This window comes from Aspergillus sclerotioniger, assembly GCF_003184525.1.
Source record: "Aspergillus sclerotioniger CBS 115572 chromosome Unknown BO94scaffold_25, whole genome shotgun sequence".
NCBI lineage: Eukaryota > Fungi > Ascomycota > Eurotiomycetes > Eurotiales > Aspergillaceae > Aspergillus > Aspergillus sclerotioniger.
In genome coordinates, this window is record NW_020291015.1 from 394508 (window position 1) to 420948 (window position 26441).

The 26441-nt window shown below is 35.4% G+C and overlaps 5 protein-coding genes across 5 annotated transcripts; 3 read left to right on the top strand and 2 right to left on the bottom strand.

The window, feature by feature from the left end:
* Positions 1 to 333: 333 nt before the first annotated feature.
* On the top strand, positions 334 to 552 carry BO94DRAFT_472565 (uncharacterized protein; the record flags this gene model as incomplete). The annotated part of the gene is made up of 1 exon (XM_025608439.1): positions 334 to 552. One exon carries the CDS (start codon positions 334 to 336, stop codon positions 550 to 552), a length of 219 nt encoding a protein of 72 aa, XP_025464634.1.
* A 726-nt stretch (positions 553 to 1278) lies between these two features.
* On the bottom strand, positions 1279 to 5329 carry BO94DRAFT_537909 (putative nuclear pore complex subunit Nup85). The gene is made up of 3 exons (XM_025612378.1): positions 2689 to 5329; positions 2133 to 2634; positions 1279 to 2064 (listed from the first exon to the last, which is right to left on the bottom strand). The coding sequence occupies exons 1-3, from the start codon at positions 5110 to 5112 to the stop codon at positions 1595 to 1597; spliced, it is 3396 nt and encodes a 1131-aa protein (XP_025464635.1). The 5' UTR covers positions 5113 to 5329; the 3' UTR covers positions 1279 to 1594.
* Positions 5330 to 5544: 215 nt separating this feature from the next.
* On the top strand, positions 5545 to 6550 carry BO94DRAFT_187187 (uncharacterized protein). The gene has a single exon (XM_025606018.1). The coding sequence runs from the start codon at positions 5745 to 5747 to the stop codon at positions 6408 to 6410; it is 666 nt and encodes a 221-aa protein (XP_025464636.1). The 5' UTR covers positions 5545 to 5744; the 3' UTR covers positions 6411 to 6550.
* On the top strand, positions 6551 to 8010 carry BO94DRAFT_187188 (uncharacterized protein). The gene is made up of 2 exons (XM_025606019.1): positions 6551 to 6759; positions 6818 to 8010. Exons 1-2 carry the CDS (start codon positions 6691 to 6693, stop codon positions 7967 to 7969), a joined length of 1221 nt encoding a protein of 406 aa, XP_025464637.1. The 5' UTR covers positions 6551 to 6690; the 3' UTR covers positions 7970 to 8010.
* A 40-nt stretch (positions 8011 to 8050) lies between these two features.
* BO94DRAFT_472481 (RTA1 domain-containing protein) lies at positions 8051 to 9002 on the bottom strand (the record flags this gene model as incomplete). Its single annotated transcript, XM_025608437.1, has 3 exons — positions 8051 to 8475; positions 8554 to 8781; positions 8834 to 9002. 3 exons carry the CDS (start codon positions 9000 to 9002, stop codon positions 8051 to 8053), a joined length of 822 nt encoding a protein of 273 aa, XP_025464638.1.
* Between the last annotated feature and the right edge of the window lie 17439 nt (positions 9003 to 26441).

Below are 26441 nucleotides of genomic sequence, written 5' to 3' on the forward strand. Positions count from 1 at the left end.
AATCTCGGCAGTCGCATCCAGCATCACAGCGCCTTAGATTGAGCAAGTCGGGCAAGTCCGCCAATTCTAGATCATTAGTCTTGTTGTCCCTTGGAACTTGTCATCTATCATGGTCCTGGGTCGCCTGAATGGTCGGTGTTCTTGTAATCGATTCCATCCGCGGTCCACTCCCCACCTCCATCGCACTCACCACCGTGCTTTTCTACCCTCCAGTCATTCCTTGACCAACTCCATCATTCGTGCCTCCATACCACGCGGGACGTTTCTCTTTTCGGTTCTTGTCCTTTCTAAACCACAATCTATAATCCCACCCATCGTTCGACCACCGTCACCATGTGCTACCAGCTGGTGGAACGATTCTCGGCGTGCAGATGCCTCTACTTTCAGCACGCGGTAGACCCGTGTGAAGCATACGGCCAGCGCGGCCACGTGGTGCAGGAGAAAATCGTCCTGGTCGGCTACACCTGTACCCGACACTCCTTGCGATGCACCGGAAATAGCGCTCGAGACCCGACCCTGCCGGATTCAGGATACTCCAGCATCAAGGGTTAAACTACTACAACCACGGGGGAAAAAACACCCCCGGTTCAATGAGGCAGCAGTCGCCGGACGTCTGCCTCAACCGTCCATCGAATTTCTTCCCGTTCGATACATACTCAGTTCGATTCGATTTTTGGCTTGGCCGGTTCGCCAAATCTCTTGCTAGATATATATGTCTTTTATTGTCAACGCTGTGGGCTGAGCTCTCGTCGCCGTTTTCTTTCCGATTTTGTGTGCGCGTGTCCAGTCAGCCTTTTTAGCATAGCGTTGCGTTGCGTTGCGTTGCGTTGCAGATGCCCTGTTCCGACGAGACGAGAAACACGCGATGATTGGCTGGGTGGAGAGTCTGCCGTTGGTGGAATATGGTAATAGAGGAGGATCGGGGTGGAATGAGGGGGATCGTATCCGGGATACGTATGTGCGGTTCTATCGACTGTCTATCTACGCATTATCTAGCTGGCCTACCTACCTTCGTTACTTAATCCTCTACACTCTATGTTCGTTCGTTCGATATGTATGCATGGCATGCATGCTGATCCGCTAGGCGGGGGAAATTCGATGTTAGACTATTAGAGTCATATTTTTCTTTCCGGGGCGTTACTTACTATGATAACGGTATCTGCCTGTTCATACTCCCATCCGGCCTAGCAGAAGAAATAAAGGGTAAGAAAAGAAAGAATACCGAGCAACGCCTGTATTGAAACATCCAGTACGACGTACCTAGATACATACTGCTACTTACTGTGTGTGGACGGAAAAAAAAACACAGTTGATTTGAAAGTCTTGTCTTGAGAGTAAGATTGCTCCATCTGTCAACTCCTCCATGCACCACCCCTTGCAGTCACCCAACCCTACTACTAAGCTAGCTAGCTATATTATGCATACAGTATATCAAGACGAACCAGATAGCCTCCCTGGTGCCATCGGTGTTGATGAGAGAGAGAGAGAGAGAGAGAGAGAGAGATTGGACACAGATCAAAGAATATAAGGATGTAGATGATATAAAATACAACAACACCGAGCTTTTTCTCTTCGTTTATCCGAGGGAACTAATTTAGATGGAGCCGAGAGCACCGTGGCTGAGGCCCTTGGCGAGACCGAGGCGGAGGATGCGCAGGATGTCCTCGCCTGCGGCGTCCTCAGGCAGGCCGGCACGCCAGTCCCAGCCGCGTGCGGTGGTGGCGGCTTCGGCGTCGGAGCGAGGGACGAGGACGCCTGAGCTGCCGACGGAACCGGAGCCGGAGCCGGAGCGGGTGCGGGCGGACTCGATCATGTCGCTGCCGATTAGGGAGAAGGTGCTGGATGCTGTGAGCGCGGAGACGGACTTCTTGAGCATGGCGCGCGGGGAGGGCGGGAGGACGAAGGAGTCGGAGGTGTGGGCGCGCTTGGACGAGTGGTACTGGATGAGTGTGGAGCGGAAGCACTCCTCGCACTGCGCGTAGACGCGTGGCGTCACGGTTTGGAGATCTTCGATGGCGGAGAGGATGGTGAATTGTTGGGAGACGGAGAGGAGCGGAGTGGGTTCTGGTTCGCGTTAGAAGATGGGCGAATTCTTCAGGAGAGATTGGGGGGGGAGGGGGGGGGCCACTCACGATCGATGAAGGGCAGTGCTTCGCCGAGCAAAGTCAACAGGCCATCGACTTGGATCACGGCGTCACGATCCGGGTCGTACAATCCACCGTAGATGCTGTCGGCGGCGCTGCCAATGACCGCCACCAGGGCCTGGGCTGCTGCGCGCCGTCTGGCTAAAGGCTTGAACCGCGGTCGCTGTCCCTCCTGGAGACTGACGGCCTCGTCACGCGTCTCGTAGAAGCGACGCAGGGTCGCATATCCGCTGAAGTAGTACTGGAGGATGGAAGCGGCCTCTTCATCGGTGACGGCAACTGCTGACAAGCAGTGCTTGGGTTCCCGGATCAGAGCTTCAAGCTGCTCGTCCAAGTCGGTGGATTCGGGATAGGCGCGGGACTGAACCAGACTGTAGGAGATGAGCAGGTCGACAATCGACTTGACCTTGCGTCGGTTGTGGGCGCGAGCATAGCAGAGAAGGGCCAGGCCATAGTCTTGGGACTTGGCCACCGTGTCGTCACCAAAGCGCTGGTGGGATTAGCGACGAGCGATGGGCGAGAGAAGAGCCATCAAGTGACTTACCTCGGAAACCTTCCTGCCCTCAATGTCCAGGTCAAGTTCGGAGCACAGCAGAACCACTTTGTCCACCTGCTCGGAAGTGTTGAGGGGAAGCTTATCCAGCAGTTCTGCAACACTCTTCTGCATCTTCTCGCGATCGTCCAAGCGGCTCAGAACCTCGATGGCGACCTCCCATCCTTCTCGCGCGCCCGATTCACACTCCACGGTGGCGCGTTGGGACAGCCCCGATGCATAAGCGCTGATCACATCGTTCTTGTGGACACGACGTGAGGGGGCATTGCCATCCTGTCCATAAGAAAGGACCATCAAGTCATCCTCGCTCAGGCCTGGCAGCGATTTGGCACCGGCGCCGGGGTCTAGCCAGCCGCCAATGGCCGCGACCTCGACGACGGCGGACGCTACACACAGCGACCACGTCTGCAGCAATTCCAACACACCTTCTACATTACCCTCGAATACGGAAGCCAGCCCGACTTCAAGGCTGCTCAACGAGTTGATCCGGAAACCAGCGTCGTCGGTTTCCGCATTGGTTGCATGGCTGAAGGCCAGATCGAGGCGGCGGAGATAGGCATGTCTTGCATTGGCAGGTGAAGCTTGGGGTTTGGAGAGTCGGGAGAACAGGAGGTTGGTGCTGGCGCCGAAGTCATTATTAGAACCCTCCTCGTCGTCCTCACCATCCCACCACACGGTCATCCCAATAGTGGCTTCAATCCAGTCCTGCGCGTGGTTCATGACCACGCTCGTGTCGCCGAGGATGATGCGATACAGGGATCGAAGGTTCTGGTAGATCGTCCAAGGAACTTTGCTCTCTGCCATGCGCGCATTCTGAGCAAAAGAGAACATAGGGGCAGCAGGAGTGGCCTTCAGTCCAAAGTTAACTGCCTGGAAGCGGTTCTCGGCGGCGGGAGGCTCGGGGGAAGGCTGCTCGTTGCCTTCAGCAAATTCCTCCAGATCCGACACAGCGGCAAGCACTCGTTTCCTATACAGTGCCCAATCGGAGCCTCGAATGTCCCAGTCACCGTGCTGCACGCTCGGACATGACTCGAGAATTTGAAGGGCCCGGTTGACGCACCGCTGGATGTTCTGCAGCTGCGCGCCACGGTAACCGGACTGCGGTATTCCATCCTCTAGGGCCGACCTCGCGTAGTTGAAATCGGCCGACCGCAGAAGTTCCGCGGCCTCGGAGAGATGGCCCCGTAGTACAGCGGCATTGATGATTTCCCAGAAGTTTGACGATGCCGAAGGATTGGGCTCGACCTCTCTCAAAGCTTGCAGCTCCGCTGTCAGAGGCATATGGTTGGCATCCAGCCAGTCAAGGAGGAGCTTGGGCAAAGGCGTAGGGGAGTTCGTCCGAGGGGCGGCCAGTAACAGGTTGCGTGCTGGAAATCCCAGGGGACTCAGAAGACTTGGCTTAGCTGCCAACCGAGGAGGATGGTGGAGCTGAAGAAGTAGGGAAGCTAAGAAAGTTGCTTTCGCAACGCTCGAGGCATGGTCTCCCGGACCAATGCCAGCCCCTGTACTCTGCTCCAAGCCGTTCGGGTTTGTAGATGTCTTCCACACAGTGACCAGCCTGTCGCAAGCGTCCGAAAGAGCGGTCTCAAAGTCCGCGCCGTTCAGTTCGGACTGCTTCACTTCGTCGTACATGCGACAGATTTCGTCCTCCGTGCTCATGATGAATTCGCTTGACTCTTTCACTGCAGCCAGGCGCGATCGTGAGGCAAAATTCCGCACGATCGATGGCATAGCGGAGTCTTTCTTAGGCGACAGTTTCCCTTTGCGCAAAGGTGACTTGTTCGCCCACTGCTCGTCGAGCTTTGGCCGCTTCGCGTTAGTTGGGTTTGAGTAGATCGATTTTCGTTGACCGAGAGTGGCGGGAGGCGCGGCAATCGAATCACCAAGCTGAGAGTCCAGGAAGCTAAAGCGCGGCGCAGGATCCTTTTGTGAAATCCCCATGTCCATTGTGTCGCCTGTCTCTTCTACTTCTTCCTCCGGCAACACATCCTCCTCTCCTTCCGCATCTTGATCGGCATCTTCATCCATTTGCGAGTCCGCGAAGCGATTAGATTTCCCAAAGCTAGTTGACTCGGCGAATCGGCTCCCATTGGTGATACTGAACAGAGATTGCGATGCTGCAAAGGACTTGGTTTGGGTGGTCTTCTTCCCTCGGGGAAGGGCAAAATCGGCGGAAGCGATGGAGGAACCGAAGATGCTGTCATTGGGATTGATGTTCCCGGATTTGGTGAAGAGAGATCCGGAACTCATCTGGGAGCTCCCGAAGACGCTGCTGGACGGATGGCCTTGCGGAGTAAAAGACTTGGATGCGGAGGGCGGATCACCCGCAGGGGTTTCTGATAGATTGCTGAACAGACTGCGGGAATGGCCCGGAGTCGACGGCGGGCTCGACTCGAGGGAGAATTTGAAAGACATTGTGCGATTGGAGGGGAGTGAGTGTTGAGGAGCAATGGGGGTCTGGATGCGAAAAATAAAGTGGAGAGCGAGGAAGGAAATCCCCGGTTCGGGGTCGACGGGTAGAGTAAGGAGGGGAGGGTAATGGAGATGCGCAATCGATTCAATGGTTGAGGACCATGGAGCCAAAACAAAGTGACAGGCAGGCAGCCGGGCAAAGCGAGGAAGAGTCGACGAGCTCCGAAGCCGCGGTGTTTCTAGATTGCCTCCATTATTGAACCGAAAGAGACGCGCCGGCCTTAGGCGGTGAGCCGCTGGTCAGATGTGGTTACATGCGGTCACATGAGGTCAGGTGCAGTCAGCTGATATACAGCCACGTGACTGTTTTAGTGCTCATGTCAGATGATGTCAATCCATCCATCCATCCACGGATGGCAGTGAGGCTTGGAGGCACCGCCCGACGATCCTACACAACACTAAAGACCCTTTTTCAGGGTCCCTCGGATCGAAATGCTCCGCAGGAAATGAGCCTTGCACGACTAGTACATAGTCTCTACCCCCGGACGCGTGTAGACAACAACATATAAGGACCTGGGGATGGCGTCCAAACCCTCCCACCCCCCCGGTTGGTATCTATCTAGTCTGACTTCACCATGGCTACTACTTGTCAACAATCTTCTTTCTCTCCCAATCCCACTGCGAACTCCTCATGGGAACCAAGTGCTTCCCACATCTACCAGATCTCTAACACAACGTTCCGGCACCACTACAACGTGGCCACCTCCGCGGGCGCGCAGCTCTACCGGGTGGAAAACTCTCCCCTCCGGCCCAACAAGCCGGACCTCACGGTCCATGCCGGGTCTGACAACACTGGCCCGATTGTGGCCGTTTGCAAGTTTCTGCATCTCTCAAGACATTTAAAGGTCGGCTTGGGGGATCCTAGCACTGTCAATCTCATCAGTTACGAGGACCTGCTTGCGCAAGACCACCGGCACGCCAAGTATCGCTGGCAGATGACCATGCAGTCTGCTCAGGGATATGAATGGCAGTCGTTCCTCTGGACACGAACGCACTCTGTTGGCGTTCAGGACGACAGCCTGACAAGCATGCTCAGTAATCGCAACTTCAAATTGGTTGAGGAACAGACGGGCAGGGTCATCGCAGTGTTTACCAGCCCTGTTTGGTCATTCAACGAGACCGGTCAACTTCAGATGTATGTGAACTACGGACGGGAATTTGACCTGATGGCACTTACCACGGTGCTGGGGTTATATGAGAAGGCCCGACGACGCAGAGAATCCTCTGCCGCCACCGCCTGAGGATGAATTTGCGAAAGATACCAGATTGAGCTTCCTGTGATATGTTTGTATGATACCAGTTGAGCTATGGTCAAAAGTCGAGCATTATAATTATCTCTACGTACTATGTATTATTCTGATCATTCTGATTTTGGCCAAAGCCATGTTGATGACGTAAGACGCCTATCCGAGCGATCTTGGCTCCAAAAGATTGAAATGCTTCTGCCTCATTTCGAGGGGGTTTTCAGTCGGACGGAAGACGCTAGCATGGCCAGAGGCAGCAGCCACGGCATCGCATTTAATGGCATTCCGACGATCCCATCGCAAGTCGCGCCACGGCTGCTTGCAATGCAAGCGAAGGCGAGTGAAGGTGAATAGCATCCATCTCTCATCACCCACCCTTATTGGTTTGTTCCTGACCTTTCCAGTGTGATGAACAACGTCCCTCGTGCTCCAACTGCTCCAAACGCATGTCAAGCTGCGAGTACGATTCTAACACGTCACTGCTATGGACCAACGAGGAGTCCCAACCTCGTCAACGGACCAAAAAGTCCAACTCCCTGCAGTCGGAGCCCACGACGGCCACGACGGCCACGACGATCAACTCGTTCAGCTTCCTGGGGAGATGGGGCGATGAATTCGCCGCCCCACAGGCAGTCCCCAGCCTGAACATCACCGACCTGGAGCTGATGATGCACTGGTGCAACTCCACCTACAAAAATGTCTCCCGCGGCGAGAATACAGACCACATCTGGCGCGCTCGTGCTCCCGAGGAAGCCCTCGCCCATCCGTTCCTGATGCATGGCTTATTGGCGCTTTCCGCCCTCCATATCGCGCGAACACGCCCGGATGTCCGGCAGCGTCCAACCTACCTCAGTACCGCGGTGGCGCATCAAACTCAAGCCCTCGCTCTATTCCGCGAGTTATTGAGCGATATCAACGCATCCAATTCCAAGGCCATGTTCGCCTTTGCCAGCGTCGTTGTTTATTACACTTTCGGCCTGCCTCATTCACCCGAGTCCAGTGATCCGTGGACGATTGTGGATGATTTGGTTCAAATATTTACACTGGCACGGGGTGTCCAACAGGTTCTGTCGGAAGCAGTCCCAGTTATCAAAAGCAGTGAATGGGGGGTTGTCTTGCAGGTGGGGGAACTCGATGAAAGTCACCTGGATGACGCACAATCCGCTTTAGGACGACTACATGAGGCAAACAATGCCTGCGGTGCTCAAGATCCTGCCCACGACACAGCCGTTTACCAGCATGCGATCGAGCTGCTGGCCGATATGTTTGCTGTGGCGCGTGGTGGTCTGGCCTCGGCCTCGGCTGCCTGTCGATGGGCGATCCGACAGAAGCCCGGGTTTATGGATTTCCTGCGAGAACGCAAACCGATGGCCTTGGTTGTTTTGGCATACCACTGCATCATCTTCCATCACTCGAGGGATGTATGGTACATCGAGGATCGGGGCAGAAGAGTCGCGAGGGCATTATGGGAGGTTTTGGATGATGAGTGGAGGCCGCTGCTGGAGCGGCCTATGCTGGAGATTTTCGGAGCAACCCATCCGGTTGATACTGACTGAACCAGTTGGTTTAATAATAAAGACATGGACTCATTACACTAAACCTGACGGGCCAAACTCGCCCGGAATGAACAAATCCATCTATACAGACATGGACATCTCTACTCCCTTCAACGTGCTAGCCCCCGCGCGCCCGAGAAGGCGTTTCACTTCACTCGGATGGATCACCACGAAAATCACCAACACCGACAACATCAGCAGTCCATCAAACAAGTAGATGAACACCTCGTGCTGCAGGAGATACCCATCCGAGCCCTCCAGGTACTCGACCACTCGAAAGACCGATCGGATGAGGATCAGAACACTCGAGCTGTACAGGGCGAACATGTGCTTTCTCCAGGGGATCAGATCATTCCGCGCCTCGTCAGTTGGGCGACTTGCGATCCGGATTTGGAAGACCAGAGCGCTCACGACGAAGAAGCCGAAGAAGGCGATCTGCACGAATAAACCGCCGACAATGAGGTTCTGGCCCATAGTTGGGGATCCATTGACCATGATGCCCGCTCCTAGTATCCACGTCAGCCACCGTCCATCGACTTCAATATCAGAGCACCGCAACTCACCTGATGCCTGCATCAGAAAACTGAGCACATCCCCAGCGACAAAGATCTTGGTCATCCAGTTGACCCGGATGATAGCCAGCTTCTCCGCCTTGACGAGGGAAATGATTCTCCCCAACTCCATGTATATACTCGCGGCGAAGAGGGCCGGGGCGACCAGCAACAGGGTGCTCTGCATGATGTACGGGCCGAGAGTCCAGTCTGGGGTTTGAGATGCCGACATGGCGCGTCCGATGTATCCAACCGCCTCGACTGCACCAGTCAGCCCTTGTTCCTCAAACGTAAATGGAGCACAATCACATACAGTATCCTCCGATAACCAGGGGAATCAAAAACCACGTCCGAGTCTGAATCATACGGAACGTGTGCAAAAAGGTACCGATCATGAAAAACGCCGCGAAAATGACAGCCGCCGGCATCGACGGGTTATATTGGTAGGCTATCCAGCCCCCAGTCGCATCCGATCCCGACATATTGTGAAAGAGAGTTGTGTATTCAACGAAGGTAGGTATAGGTATAGGGATAGGGTATAGGGTATAGGGATAGGGATAGGTAATCAATGAGAGATCGATATCAACGAGAGTATAATCAGCGACACCAAAAGAACAACAGAACCCCCATTTAAATATCAAAGCCCCCCTCCTCATCGCCACCACCACCATCACCACCACCAATATTCCATCTCGCAGAATTCAACGATCTGCAAATAACCTCTCGTATATCTCGTACCCTTTTCCGAATCGGGACGATAAGCCCCCGGTCTCCACTCATCGGAATCCCGCCGAAAATAGGATCATCTATCTACTCCAGACTCGGGTGCCGACGGCCAAGTGTACGATCTCTCTCCCTTTTTCTTAATGGGGATAGACATGCGATTTGCGAGGAAGGTTGTTGAGTGGGGTTCGTATTCTTATTCTGATTGTTGCTAGTAGTATGTGTTTTTATTCCTGATTTACCCCGTACTCGTTACTGGGTGGGTTGGTATACCACTCGGTTCTGGTTTCATCTCTAAGTTTCAGAAGGCCTAGTTGATTAGGTATAGTTCTGTCTATAATTCTTTCTATGTACTACGGAATGAAAAAATCCTCGAGATATAAAGTATAATAGCTTCAGATACCAGAAGTTATATGGAACCAGGTTGGTTGCCTGAGAGTGAAGGCATGCATTCAAGAAGAGAATTGAAATCGCTGATATTCCGCTTCAAGCTCAGTTACTGTCCGGACAGCCGGTTGGTCAGTAGGCGAGCGCGTCACGTGCCTCGTCACATTGGCCACTGTGTTATTGTCCTTTTCATCCCGCGTAGGCAGAAGTCTTCTAGTTAATTATACTAATATCACTTATTTTCTTTAGCTTCATATCTTAATAGATTATAAGCCCGGTTCTTTGCCGTGAAGCACTGCTATATTCATTATTAAATATTATTTAAAATAATTCTGTAGAATTTTAAGTTACTAAAAATCCTTATAATATTTTTATAGAGTCACGACCGCAGAAATACTAAACTTCTATAATATTAAAAATCCTAATCTTAACTAATATTTATAATCTATAATTAACCACTCTATACTGATTATTAAATAGAAATTAATTTGAGTTAAAAGAGCTTTAAAAAATCTATAATAAAAAGTAGAGAAAGAATTATATCATTTTTATATATTAATAAGAATAATATAGTAAATATAAATCTTTTAACTTAAATAAATTAAATCCTGATAAAACTGTTAAAGAATCTTACTAAAATCTCAGATAAACTAAAAAATATATTATTCTTAATATATAAGATTTTATAATTAAGATAATATTAAAAAATATTAAATTGCAAGACTTAATAAATAAGAAATTAGATAAATCTTTAATTATATATATAAATTATAATATCTAGTACGCAGTATTAGTTAATTTATAATTATAATTAATTATTTAATTAAGTAAGAATATATTAAAGTAATTCTTAAAATTAAGTAATTTACAGAACTATACTAATAATATTTATAAAATAATCAAATATTTTATCCTTAATTATAGCTATACTATGATCCAGACTGCCTGGTTTAAATTTACTAGAATATTAAGATTAGAGTATTTAATTATTTTTTAATTTATTAATAACTTTAGGAATGTATATTCTTTAATTCAGTAATTTAAAATTAGTATATAATTATACTATGCTTTATTAAATCTGCTGAAGAAAGTAGAGTCTAACTTATTTAATTAGACAGCCAGTATTAAACTCTGCTTTGCTAATAATATTATAAAATTATTAATTAAAATTAATTTCTCTAATTACTGTAGAGATACTATAGAAAAAGAAGATAAACAAGACTGTGGAAATTTTATAATATTTATTATAAGAATAAAGTTAATCTCTTTCTGACTATTTAAGAAGAGAGATTAAATAAAGACAATCTTTCTATAAAAGAATCAGAGCGTAGAGAAATATCTGAAAAATATAAAAAATTATTATAAACTTTGTATAATAATTACAGATTTTACTATATTAAAAAATATAAGATTTTAAAATATTAATATCTTATTCCTGATCTTTATTTTAAAGACTAGACTTACTATATTTATAATATTTAGTATTACTAGTTAAAGAATACTATTAAATTATTAAAATTAATAACCTCCGCGAAGATTACTTTGATAAAATAATTAATAAAGCTATTTATTACAGTTTATATAGCTTTAGACTTTATATATTCAGATAATAATATTTTAATTATCTACTTTAATAATATAGTAATAAAAGATCTCTCTAGCTAATTACTATATTGAATCTATAATATTAAAAGCTCTTAGTATCTTATTCTGGATTACTATTTACTAACTAATTTTTATAAGCTTAAGTTTTATAAGTACTATATATATAGTATTTCAGAGAAGGTCTTAATAAGGATTATTATTATAGAGTATAATCCTGTTTTTTTTAGAAATAAATAGTGTCTTTACTAAGTTAAATATTAAAACTTATTACTAGCTAGAATTATTATATAGATTCTTGTCAGTTCAGCGCCTTCAGAAAGACTTTAATATTTATAAAATTAATAAAGATTAATAATATTATTAATTACATACAAGTAATAAAAAAGATATTATCTATTAAGATTATTAATTATAAAATGAAGATAGCAGTTCTTAACCCCCTACTCCTGTATTACTGATATAATCATACTAGTTTTTAATAAACTAATATTACTACACGATTTTACTAGATTGAAGTTAAATATTATAATTATATATAATATAAATTATATTAATTAGAGAAAATAGAGTAATTAATATCCTATAATCTTATATTATAAATTATTAATCTTACAGAACTCTGGTATACAGACATATAGAAAAATATCTTTAACTAGTTATAAAGAATATAATTATTACTTGATTATGATTAATAATATTATCTAATTAATTTATATTACTTTATTAAAAAAGAAAAGCAATATCTTGCAGAAGCTTATTAAAATAAATATTAAATATAAAAATATAGTTAATTACTATATAGCAGCGTGATATCTTGACAGAGATAGAGAGTTTAATGACTTTAAAGATTAAACAATCTATAAAAAATAGAGGATTTATATTATTATGTCTCTACCTTAAATATCTGAAGCTAACGGTCTTTTAAAAAGATATAAGACTTTAATTAATTAAATAACTAGAATTATAATAATCAACTTAAGCCTTTCTAGTAATCTATAATCTTTTATTATTATATTAGCTGTGTAGATCATAAATCACTTAACATCTATTAATATTAATATTAAAAAGATTTTGATATATAAATACAGGTCTTTCTATAAGTTATCTAATCTGGAAGTCTTGCTAGACTTTTTATACATATTTAGCTACTATTTTTATTTCTGTATTCTTAAAGAAGATAGAATTATTTTAATAAAAATAGAACTCTGTGCTGCAGTTAGCTATTCAATTAAATTTAATAAAGATAATAATTATATTTATTATATTTAAATACTGGAAATAAATAAAATTAAGTATTTCCGGAATATTACTTTTTATAAAAATAAAATTATAAAGATAATAAAAACAATAAAGATAACTTTAAACTAATTATTTTAAATATTACTCTGGAGAGTCCACCCCCAGAGTTAGAGGAAATAATTAAACCAAATAATATTTTCTTATAAAAATACTTTTAATATAATAAGAATCAAAAATATTAATATTATTACTAGCAGAGTACAGATTCTCTTATTCTTTATAAAATTTACTAATAAATACCTCCTGCAGTCTATCAAGAATCCTACTAAATATAAGACTAACTTAATTAAATACTTTATTCAAGATTATTAAATTTTTAATATCTTTATCCCGGAAGTCATCCCCCCAGTAAAATACTTTTAATAAGTTATTAAAAGTAAGATATCTATCTGGTTAGACAATGAGTAAATAATATTAGTAAATTAAAATATTACTATTCTGAGGCTCAAGTATTATAAAATTATAAATTTAATAATATATATTCAAGTTATAAAGTTGTCAAACCCTAGGATCGCTTCTCCCTGTTCTTGTTTGCTTAGCTTCACTGGTATACGTACCTTTGAACTGAATCGAGGATGTATCAGACTGATGTCTATCTAAGAGGGACTGGTCTTGAATAAGAGAAGAGAAGTAAGGCTGAATAGTGCCGCGCAGTTATCTGTAAGTAAATATAGATAAGTATTATCACTAAGCTTTTTAAATATATGGTTACTTAAAGACAGTGTTATTAAACACGAAGAACAGAACTGGCTAAGTACATGAAAGAGTGTCCTTATATATCCGTTCTTTATATACTAAGTTATATACCTTTCTATATATTGTATACTATATACCATATACCCGTTCATATACCATTTCATATATCCATAGTCACGTGATGCATAGCTGTCCCGGATGTTGATTACTCAGATCAGGATTTTACTCAATAAGAGTTGCTGTCTGTCCAGATGTTGCCTTCTGCCTGACAAGTCCGCCTTATTAGTAGCTTTAACTAACAGAGATCTGTAACACTACCTCCCCTCCTTCAAGGTTTCTTATTCTTAAAAAACATAAAGATGCACATTCCCTCCATAAGTGTCTCTGGGTCCTTCAGTTTCTTTTTCTCTCAGGATAAATCATTATACCGAAATATAATAAATACACTGATAATAAATATTTAGCTAATAGAATGAAGAATTCTAGTCATTCTGTCAATACTCTATATGATTTTTATTTTACTTAAGATAAGGTTTGTATTATAAGTTCAACTGTTTAAAGCAAGAAATATTCAGCTTATACTTTGCGCAGTTATAAATACAAAAAATAATTCTACAGTAACTCTGAGTAAGATAAATTAAAGTATGATAAAGTAAAGATTGCAGCCAATCTTAAAACAGCTTAAAAGCAATTCATGCAGTACTTTAAAAAGATAAATAAAGTAATGATAAAGATTCTTTACTTACAAAAACATCAGCAATATCTAAAGAATCATAGCAGTTGGATGTTAGATCATTACTCTGAAGTATTAGAGTATTTAGATAAGGACAATCTTTCAAATACTAAAAATCTCTAGAAACTGGAGTATCTAACTAATAAACATAATGCTACTTAACTTGCTATTATATTAGACAACCCTAGTCTGACTCAGTTAAGTAGTTTTCCTTCTTTCTAGACAAACTTTGACCTGTCTGTTAGTAATACTACTCTACAAGTTAATAACAGCCTATCAAATTCTTGATAGATTTCCATATGTTTTCCAAGATATCATATCCTTCCTATTTTATCAAGTAATATAATTTACCACTAATTTTCTTATAGTCCAGGATCCTTTTAACTTTATATTCTTATTCAGTATTATTATTAATCTCCATATTTTCTGTGATTCTAGTATTCTTTAATACAGGTTTCAGTAATAAGATATAAAACACTGGGTAAATTTTACTTATTGATTTCAGTAACCTTAACTTGTAATTAACTGGTCCTTTCTTCTCTTTAATAATAAATAGTCCTAATTTATAATGATTAAGTTTCTAGCTTGATTATTTTATCTTAATATTTCTGCGGAATAAGAACATTTTTTTTCTCTTTTTAGATCAGGTTTCTTCCCGTGTTAGTGATTGTAGTAGATCTTACTTTATAGATTTATAAACTCAATATCTTAAAATAATTAAGTATATATGTTCCCCGTAAACATGACAATATCTTTAATTATATTAACAATTAATTACTTTTTTAATAATATCTTAAAAAATCTGAGATAATAACTGTAATTAGTATAGAATAGTAAGACTCTAATTATTAAGTAACTAGTATTATTATATAAGAACTATATCATTAATAACAGATTTATTTACTCATTTTATTAATAATTAATAAAATATCTCAGATATTGTTTAATTATTTAATTAATTTTTTTATTTACCTATTCATCTGCAGGTAATAAGCTATTATTATTTATTCTTTAATTTCTATAAAGTCTGTAAATAATCTCTAGAACTTTAAGATAAATAGCTTGTCTCTATCTAATATAATATACTTTAATATCTTATAGTTTGTAATAATATTTCTAAGAAACAGTTCTATTATCTGTATTACTATTATTGTCATTTTACTCAGTACAAGATAGATATATTTAGTAAGATGATTAGTAATAATTATAATAATATTATATTTTTTTAATTCAGATAGTAGATTAATAAAATCAATTATTATCTATTCTTATAATTATTATAGTACCTTCTGTACTTATATTTATCTGTAGGATTAATATCTTATAGACTTATTTTTAATATGTGTTTTATATTATCTAATATAATCATATATTTTCTGTCTAAGATTTAGAATATAGTAATTCTTTATAATTAATTCTGTAGTTTTTTCAACTTTTAAATAATCCTTAAATAATTTATCATAATATCTAGCCATAATCTCTGTCCTTATGATAGTTAGTATAAAGATTAATCTATAAGAGTAGGCTAGTATATCCTTATTAATAATAATCTTGTTTAGTGAGCCCTTACTTATCTTTTAAAGTATCTTATCTTCTTTAATAATATCAGCTAATCATCTGGTTAAATCACTACCTATTTCTAATATTGTTATTAGATTAGCTTTATTATAACTGATTAACTTATCTGCATTTTGCTTCAGAATGGCTGGTTTAATAATTTTTTTATTTATTTTATAGTCTAGCCTGCAGTTCAGTATATCTACATATCTATTTTCTGTTTTCTTATAATATATAATATAAAAGTCATATTATAATAAGATCTTAACCTATCTTGCCTATCTTCTGGTCAACTCTTTAATTATTATAAAATAAGTCAAGTTCTTATAATCTATTTTTATAATAATAATATATTTTATTTCTTTAAGATAGACCCTCCACTGCTTGAATATTATTATAATAACTAGTAATTCTTTATTATGGATATCATAATTAAGTTCTGCTTAAACTAATTTTTTTAAATAAAATATAATTAGTCTAGATTTTTTATCTTCTTCTGATTATATCATACATATTTTAACAGTATAATTTAATATATTAATCTTAATAATGGTTTCTTTTTCCGGGTCGTGCTATATAAGTACTAGTAATATAATAAATTATTATTTAATATTTTTAAATATACTCTACTATAGTTCTTTCTACCTATACTTCTTTAACTTCTTTATAAGCTTGAAGAATACTATTATATAGATAATATATCTATCTATAAATTATTATAGTTCTTTCAGACTTTTAGATTAAGGCCAGTCTTATATAGCTTGTACTTTAGCTTACTCAGTATAGACTCTCTCTGTAGATATCCAATATCTTAAGAACTCTGTCTTCTATATATAGAATTTATACTTCTTCAGCTTATATTATAATTAATATAAGTATAATTTATATAAAATAAGTCTTATATACTTAACATGTTCTTTCTCAGTCTTTAAGAAGATTAATATATTATCTAGATAAGTAATCACGAATCTGTCAAGATATTTTTTTAAGATATTATTAATATATTACTAATATAATGTCAGTATATTAGTAAGTCTATATAATATAATCAAGTATTTAAAGTATCCATACTTTATTCTGAATATAGTCTTCCATTCTTTACCTTCTATAATATATATATAATAATATATATATATATAATATTAAGATTAATAAACCACTTTATTCTTTATATCTTATCTTAAATTTCCAAGATTAAAGATAACAGGTATTAATCCTTAATCATAATAATATTAAATAATCAATAATCCATATATGATTATAAACTGCTATCCTTTTTCAGTATAAATAAGACTCTATATTCTACTAGTGATTTTGAAGGTCTGATATTATCTTTTATTAATTAGTTATTGATATATTTCTATAATATCTATAACTTCTTCTTAGATATTAAATAAATCTTTCTATATACTAATAACTTTTTTTTCTTAATAAAAATAGTATAATCATACTTTCCATGCTAAGATAATTCAGACTATTCTAGTTATTTAAACAAGTCTTTAAATCTCTTATATTATAGTAAGATATATAGATTACTTTTAATCATAACTAGAAGTTTCTATAAATCTTCTAGTCCCTGTTCTTATATCTTGATCTCTGTGTTAATACTATTAATACTATACTTTCAGTACTTTTCTATTATTATTAATACCTATCCTGATAATTTCTAAAGCTAATCTTATTATAATAACTTAGTTACTGTTATTACTTATATAACTATACTTAAGATGCTATTTTTCTCTAAGTTATCTCTGATATCTAGTATATTAGGCTTTTATAATGTTCTCAATCTTCTTATAGATTACTTAGTCCTTGTTTCAGTTTCTTATTAAGTAGCCGGCTGTACAGATCTAGATTCTATATCTAGTCCTTGCTGGTGTCATCTTAAGTAATCATAATTCATGAATTAGAGACTCTCAGTCTTCTAATTAATCTGTGGATTATGATTTCTAAGTCATAGAATCTTTAATATAATATTATACTATCTTAGTAATATTATATTAAAGTCTATATATTTATAATAACTCTTCACAGTTATAAATACAGTTCCTGACTTAACTGTTAATATAAGAGTTTCCAAATTCTCTTTATTTAGTCCTATAATCAGTTTAAGTTCTGCTTTCTATCTTTCAAGTATCTTAAACTGCTGTATAAATCACAGGTTTATAAGGTTTTCAGTTATTTCAGAGTTTACCAGTACTTGAGCTATTCAGCCTAGCATGACTGCTTGGATCTTCAGGTATAGCCCTGATTTAATGATTATTAATTATTATTCTGGCCAGTTAGGTTCCAGTTATCTTGGATATTTTCTTAAAAACCTTAAGTTTTCTATCTTTACCGTGTAATATATCATATACTGATTATCAAAACATGTTAATTAATATATTAATCTATAATATAAGTATTATTGATATTCTTTATATATACAGTTAAAGATAAGATATAGATAGTGGCTTGCTTTAGTCCTTACTACTTCTAATATCTTAGATTAGTAGTTAATAATATATTTTTAATTATAGTATATAGAGTATATATTTATATAATATATGATTTAAAAAAGCTTACTATGTCTTTAATATTTTCTGTTTTCTTTGAAATATATATATAGATATGATTTGTTATATCAAGGTTTTGTTCCAGCTACTTATATTTTCTGACTAATTCTAGATAATTAATAATAATAGTCTGTATTATCTTATCTATATATTAAATAAATTTCTAGATAATAAGAATATCTTTACAGATACTGTTTCCAGATCTTGTTTTATGATTCTTAATATCTTAGGTCTTAATATGGATAATATTATATGATTTTCTTAAGTTTTAGATAAGATCATACTAGATTCTCTAAGAATTTCTTTAGAATACAGTCTAATCAATAAGTACTATTATTTTTATTATTTTTTTTTTAATTTTCTTTATCCTCGTCTTACTGTATTAGACAGATTTTACTAGTTTTTAATAAAGGTTTTTTCAGGGTATTAGATATCTTGTTATGTCTCTTCTTACTAGGTTTAAGATCTTTAAGCTGAGTATCATACTCTTTATCCAAAGGGTCAAATTCGTCCCAAACTATACTGGGATAGTCGTTTCTTGAAACTGGCTTATTACTGTTATTAACTTCTATAGGCCAATCTAATAATATAGATAATTAGTTATTTCTTTATTATTCTAATAGTACTGTTAGCTCATCCATAGTAATCTATTATCTTAATTAATTATAATATATTCTATTCTTTGATAATCATTTATACTGAATAATATATAGCTTCTTATTATCTAATATCTATATTATTGATTTTGTTTAAACTTTATACTAAATAATGATAATATTATAGAATTCTCTGTCTTAATCTTTATATATAGTCTTTAACTGTTTTTAAGACTGTTACTGTTTCTGCTAGCAGTTTTTTAATTAATGATCTACTTTACTGTAATTAAAATATAAGTAGTTTTTTTATACTGTTTAAGTTTCTTCTTAAATATTCTGTTCTGTTAAGTCTGATGCTGTGCTACATCTAGCTTTATTAGTTTTAATCTATAAGAATCTTTATATTCTAGATTTCTAGATTATATTAATCTTTGATTATTAACTTAATAATCTAGTTAATTATTTTATTAAGGTGTAGACCCGCTGGTCTATCAGTCCTCTTTTTATTTTATATTATATTTATATAACTTATTATTGATCTTAACTACTGCTATAATTATTTATAGCAATATATTCAGTTATTTTTATTAGATAAGTTTCTCTTAAATCTCTATCTTAAGTTTTTCTTTAAATTATATAATATAGGTGTTATCATCTTAATCTAGATAATTAATAACTTATAGAAATTTAGAAACATACTTAAATCCTGATATAACTTACTTAAATTATTATAATTTTTATTTAATATTATATATTATATCAATATCTCTAAATATCTGTTTAAGATATTGCTTAAATCTGGTATAACTAGTAAAGATTTATTTAGTATTATTATTTTAATTATTTACTAACTTTTCTTAATACTTATAGATATATAGCTTAAACTAATTAGATATTATTTTAATCAGATAAATAAATATAAAAAGAATCTTATTAACCTTATTTTTAAGCTTTTCTCTATTCATGCTGAAGTATAAGTCTAACTAGGTTAAGAAAGCCCTGAGCTTCGCTCAGTTACTGTTAAATAATTTTAATAATTAGATCTTGACAGACTTGACTGCTAACTGATCTTTAAGTAACTAATTTCATTATTTTAAGACAGTAATACTTTTTTATAACTAATTAACCATATCTATCAGTTCTTATATTATTAGGCCCTGCTGCTGTGGAGCGTGTGATGAGTTTAAAACTGTTAATATAATAAATAATTATTACTAGTAATACTCGTGCTAACTGATACTTAATATATTAAATCCTAGAATCACTTCTTCCTATTTCTGTTAACTTAGCTTCACTGGTATACATATCTTTGAACTAAATCAAGGATATATCAGACTGATATCTATTTAAAAAGGACTAATCTTAAACAAGAGAAGACAAGTAAGGCTGAATAGTACCATGCAGCTATCCGTAAGTGAGTATAGATAAGTATTATTATTAAGCTTTTTAAATATATAATTACTTAAAGACAGTAAGATTGAGCATGAAGAACAGAACTAGTTAAATATATAAAAGAATGTCTTTATATATTCTATCCTTCTCATATCACTATCATGATATATTATACTATTAATATATTATCTTATATCACTGCCATGTTCTGATTGTAGTATTAATATGTTATAGCTTATCAGTGACATACTCATCATGGTCACGTGATATGCAACTGTTCCGGGTATTGGTTACTCAGATCAGGATTTTACTTGATAAGAGTTACTGTCTGTCCGGACGTGGCCTTCTGCCTGACGAGTCCGCCTCACTAGTTTGTTTAGCTAGCAGGGGTCTGTAACACTTATCTATATATTAGATAAATTTCTAGATAATTAAAACATCTCTACAGATACTGTTTCTAAATCTTATTTCATGATTTTCAATATTTCAGATCTTAATATGGATAATATTACATGATTTTCTTAAGTTCTAGACAGAATTGTGCTGGATTTTCTGAGAATTTCTTTAGAATATGGTTTAACTAATAAGTAATATTATTTTAATCACTTCTCTGATTCTCTTTATCCTTGTCTTACTATGTTAGACAGGTTTTACTAAATTTTGATAGAGGTTTTTCCAGAATATTAGGTATCTTACTAAGTCTTTTCTTATTAAATTCAAAATCTTTAAGCTAAGTACCGTACTCTTTATTCAAAGGATTAAACTTATTCTAAACTATACTAGGATAGTTATTCTTCAGAACTGGCTTATTACTGTTATTAACTTCTATAGGCCAATTAAATAGTACAGATAATTAATAATCTTTTTATTATTCTAGTAATATTGTTGGCTTATCTATGATAATCTATTATCTTAATCAATCATAGTATATTCTGTTTTCTAATAGTTGTTTATGCTGTATAGTATATAGCTTTTTACTATCTAATATTTATATTATAAGATTTATCTAAACTTTGTGCTGAATAGCAGTGATATTATAGACTTCTCTGCCTTGATCTTTATACATAGTTCTTAACTACTTCTAAGATTATTATTGTTTATAGTTTTTTAATTAATAATCTGCTTTACTGTAGTTAAGGTATAAGTGATTCTTCTTGCACTATTTAAGTTTTTTTAGATATTTTGTTCTGTTGAGTCTGATGCTGTGCTGCATCCAGCTCTATTGATTTTAGTTTGTAGAGATCTTTATATTCCAGATTTCTAGGTTATGCTGATCTTCTATTATTAACTTGATAATCTGATAGATTATTTTATTAAGATATAGATCTATTGGTCCATCAGTCTTCCTTCTATTTTATATTATATTTATATAATTTATTATTGATCTTAACTACTGCTGCAATTATCTATAATAATATATTTAATTATTCTTATTAAATGAGTTTCTCTTGGATCTCTATTTTAAGTTCTTTTTCAAATCATGTAATATAGATGTTATTATCCCAGTCTAAGTGACTGATAATTTGTAAGAATTTGAAAGTATACTTAGATATTAATCTAGTCTATCTAAATTATTATAGCTTTTATTCAGTATTATATACTGTATTAATATCTTTAAATATCTATTCAAGATATTGCTTGAATCTGGTATAACTAGTAAAGATTTATTTAGTATTATTGTTCTAGTTATTTACCAACTTTTCTTAGTACTTGTGGATATACAGCTTGAACTAATTAAATATTATTTTAATTAGGTAAATAAATATAAAAAGGATCTTATTAATCTTGTTTCTGAACTTTTCTTTATTTATACTAAGATATAAGTCTAACTGGGTCAAGAAAGCCCTGAGCTTTGCTCAGTTACTGTTAAATGGTTCCAGTGATCCGATCTTAACAGACTTAACTATTAAATAATCTTTAAGTAATTAGTTCCGTTATTTTAAGATAGTAATACTTTCTTATAACTGATTAATCATATCTATCAGTTCTTATATTATCAGGCCCTGCTGTTATGGGGCGCGTGACGATTTTAAAACTATTAATATAATAGATAGTTATTACTAGTAATACTCATGCTGACTGGTGCTTAATATATCAAATCCTAAGATTATTTCTTCCCATTCTTATTAACTTAGCTTTACTGGTATATGTACCTTTGAACTAAATTGAGAATATATTAGACTAATATCTATCTAAGAGAGACTAGTCTTAAATAAGAGAAGAGAAGTAAGGCTGAATAGTGCTGCGCAGTTATCTATAAGTCAGTATAGATGAGTATTATTATTAAGCTTTCTAAACATATGTGTTACAGACCCCTGCTAGCCAGGTCACTAGCGGAGCGGACTCGTTAGGCAGAAAGCGACGACAAGGCAGGACTCGGACAACCAGCAACTCTTATCAAGTAGAATCCTGGTCTGAGTAATGTCTGAAGTAGCGTTGTGTCACGTGACCATCTACTATTAAGAATATATGAAAGATATACTGGGATCCAGAAACATGATTAGATCAACTCTTGATCTACCCTGAATGATATATGATATAATATATAAAGAATAGGATATAAGGACACTTCTTCATATATTTAGCTAGTTCTGTTCTTCATGCTTAATAACACTGTCTTTAAATAACCATATGTTTTAGTAAAGCTTAATAATAATACTTGTCTGCACTTACTTACAGATAGCTGCATGGTATTATCTAGCCTTACATCTCTTTTCTTATTTAGGACCAGTCATCTCTAGATAGTCATCATTCTGACTTGCCTCGATTCAGTTTGAAGGTATGTATTGGAATGGAAGCTAAGCTAATAGAAACAGGAAGAAGCAATCCTAGGGTTTGACACATGAGTATCAGTCAGTATGAGTATTACCTAGTTATAATTATTTATTATATTGACTACTTTAAACTTATTGCAAGCCCTACAGCAGCAGGGCCCGATGATGTAAGAACTAATGAGTATAGTTAATTAGTTATAAGAAAGCATCACTGTCTTAAAATAATAAAACTAGTTACTCAAAGATTGCTTGGCAGTTAAATCTATTAAGATCTAATTACTAGAACTATTTAACAGTAACTGAGTAAAGCTCAGGGCTTTCTTGACCCAGTTAGACTTATATTTCAGCATGAATAGAGAAAAGCTTAGAAATAAGGTTAATAAGATTCTTTTTATGTCTATTTATCTGATTAAAGCAGTATTTAATTAGTTTGAACTATATATCTGTAAGTATTAAGAAAAATCAGTAAATAATCAGAATAATAATATAAAATAAATCTTTGCTAGTTATACCAGATTTAAGTAGTGTCTTAAATAAATATTTAAAAACATTAATATAGCACAGAATACTAAATAAAAGTTATAATAATTTAAATAGATTAGATTAATATCTAAATATGTTTTAAAGTTTTTATAAGTTATTAATTATTTAGATTAGGATGACAACGCCTACATTACACGATTTAAAAAAGGACTTAAGATAGAGATCTAAGAGAAACTTATCTGGTAAAAATGATTGAACACATTGCTGAAGATGATTAAAGCAGTAGTTAAGATTAATAACAAGTTATATGAATACAATATGAAATAATAAGAGGATTAATAAACTAGTAGGTCTATACCTTAATAAAACAGCCAATCAGGTTACCAAGTCAATAACAGAAGGTCAGCATAACCTAGAAGCTTGGGATATAAAGATCCTTATAAACCGAAACTAATGGAGCTGGATATAGCACAGCATCAGACTCAACAAAGTAAAGTATTTAAGAAGGAACTTGAACAGTGTAAAAGAGACTGCTTGTACTTTAGCTGCAGCAAAGCAGGTCACTAGTTAAAGAATTACAGTCAGAACCAGAAACAGTCTTAAAAGCAGTTGAGAGCTACAAACCAAGATCAAGGTAGAGAAGTCTATGAAATTACTATTATTTAGTATAAAGTTTAGATAGAACCCGCGACGCAGATATCAGGTAATAAGAAGCTATATATTATTCAGCATGGACAACTATCAGAAAACAGGGCGTACTGTGATCAGTTAAGATAACAGACCATTATAGATAAGTTAACAGCACCACTAAGTCAATAAGAGGACTGATAATTATCTATATCATTAGTTTGGACCACAGAAGTTGATAATAATAGTAATAAGCTAGTTCCAAGGAATAATTATCCCAGTATAGTTTAGGACGAGTTTAATCCGTTAGATAAAGAATACAGTACTCAGCTTAAAGGTCTTGAACCCAGTAAGGAAAGACTCAGTAAGATACCTAATATCCTGAAAAAACCTCTATCAGAAATTAGTAAATCCTGTCTAATATAGTAAGATAAGAATAAAGAAAACCAGAAGAATGACAAGAAAGATATTGCTTATTAATTAGACCATATCTTAAAAAAGATCTTAAAGAATCCAGCATGATTCTGTCCAGAATTTAAGAAGATCATGCAGCATTACCCACATTAAGATTTAAGATATTGAGAATTATAGAATAAGACTTAGAAACAATATCTATAAAGATATTCTTATTATCTAAAAATCTGTTTAACATATAGACAAGATAATACAGACTATTATTACTAGCTATTAAAGATTAGCCAGAAGATACACGTTGCTAGAATGAAATCTTAATATGATAAACCATATCTATATATATATTTTAAAGAAAGTAAGAGTTATTAAAGATATAATAGTCTTCTTTGACTTATATGCTATACAAACACGTGCTTTATATATCATGATTAGAAGTATATTACTAATTACTAATTTAAGATACTAAAAGTGGTTAGAACTAAGATAAGCCACTGTTTATGTCTTATCTTTGGATACGCATGCAAAGGGTACTAATAATATTCTTATTATAAATTAATATATTGGCTAGCATATTTCAATAATCAGTATATAATATATTATACAGTAAAGATAGAAGGCTCAAGGTTTCTAAGAAGATACTCAAGGCAGTTAGAACTTAACTAGCCAGAATAATAGTTAGCAGCCACTGAATCAGGGCCATATCTAAAGATTCAAGCAGTTATATTAGATTAATTAACTTAAGTACTGATAGATTCTGGAGTGACTGGAAACTTTATGAACCCATGATTTATATAATAGCTTGAAATACTTAGATAATAGAAAACAGAATCTGAACTGATTACAGGACTGAATAGAGAGAATTTAAAAATTCTTATATTAATAGTCAAGTCAGAAACTGTATCTATAATTATAAAGGGTTATTATGAGCATATAGACTTTGATATAATATCTTTAAGATAATATAATATTATATTAAGAATTCTATGACTCAGGAATCATAATTCATAAATAGATTAGAAGACTGAGAGTCTCTAATTTATAAATTATGATTGCTTAAGATAATACCAGCAAGGACCAGATATAGAATCTGGATCTATATAGCCTGCTATATAGCAGGAAGCTGAAGTAATGATTAAGTAATCTATAAAAAGATTGAGAATACTATAAAAACCTAATATACCAGGCATTGAAGATAATCTAAAGAAAAATAGTATCTTAAGTATAATTATATAAGTAATAACAGTAACTAAGTTATTATAATAAGATTAGCTTATAAAACTATTAAAATAGATATTAACAATAATTAAAGAATATCAAGAGTATAGTATTGATAGCTCTGACATAGAGGTTAAGACACTAAAGTAAGGACTAGAAGATTTATGGAAACTTCTAACTGTGGTTAAAAGTAATATATATATTTTATTACAGTATAAAAAATTTAAAGACTTGTTTAAATAACTAGAATAATCTAAATTATCTTAGCACAGAAAGCATGACCATATTATTTTTATTAAGAAAGAAAAGTCACCGGTATATAGAAAGATTTATCTAATATTTAAGAAAAAGTTATAGATATTATAGAAATATATTAATAATTAACTAGTAAAAGATAATATCAGGCCTTTAAAATCATTAGCAGGATATAGAGTCCTATTTATACTAAAAAAGGATAACAGTTTATAGCTATATATGGATTATCAGCCACTAAATATTATTATAATTAAGGATTGACATCTGTTATCTTTGATTTTAGAAATCTAAAATAAGATATAAGAAATAAAATAGTTTATTAAGCTTAATATTATAGATGTATATTATCATATACATATTATAGAAGGTGAAGAATAAAAAACTGTGTTTAAAATAAAGTACAGATACTTTAAGTATTTAATTATACTATTTAGACTTACTAACATACCAGTATTATTTTAGTAATATATTAACAAGATCTTGAAAGAACATCTTAATAGATTCATAATCACTTATCTAGACAATATATTAATCTTTTTTAAAGACTGAGAAAGAATATATGAGGTATATAAGACTAGTTCTATATAAATTATATTAATATTAATTATAA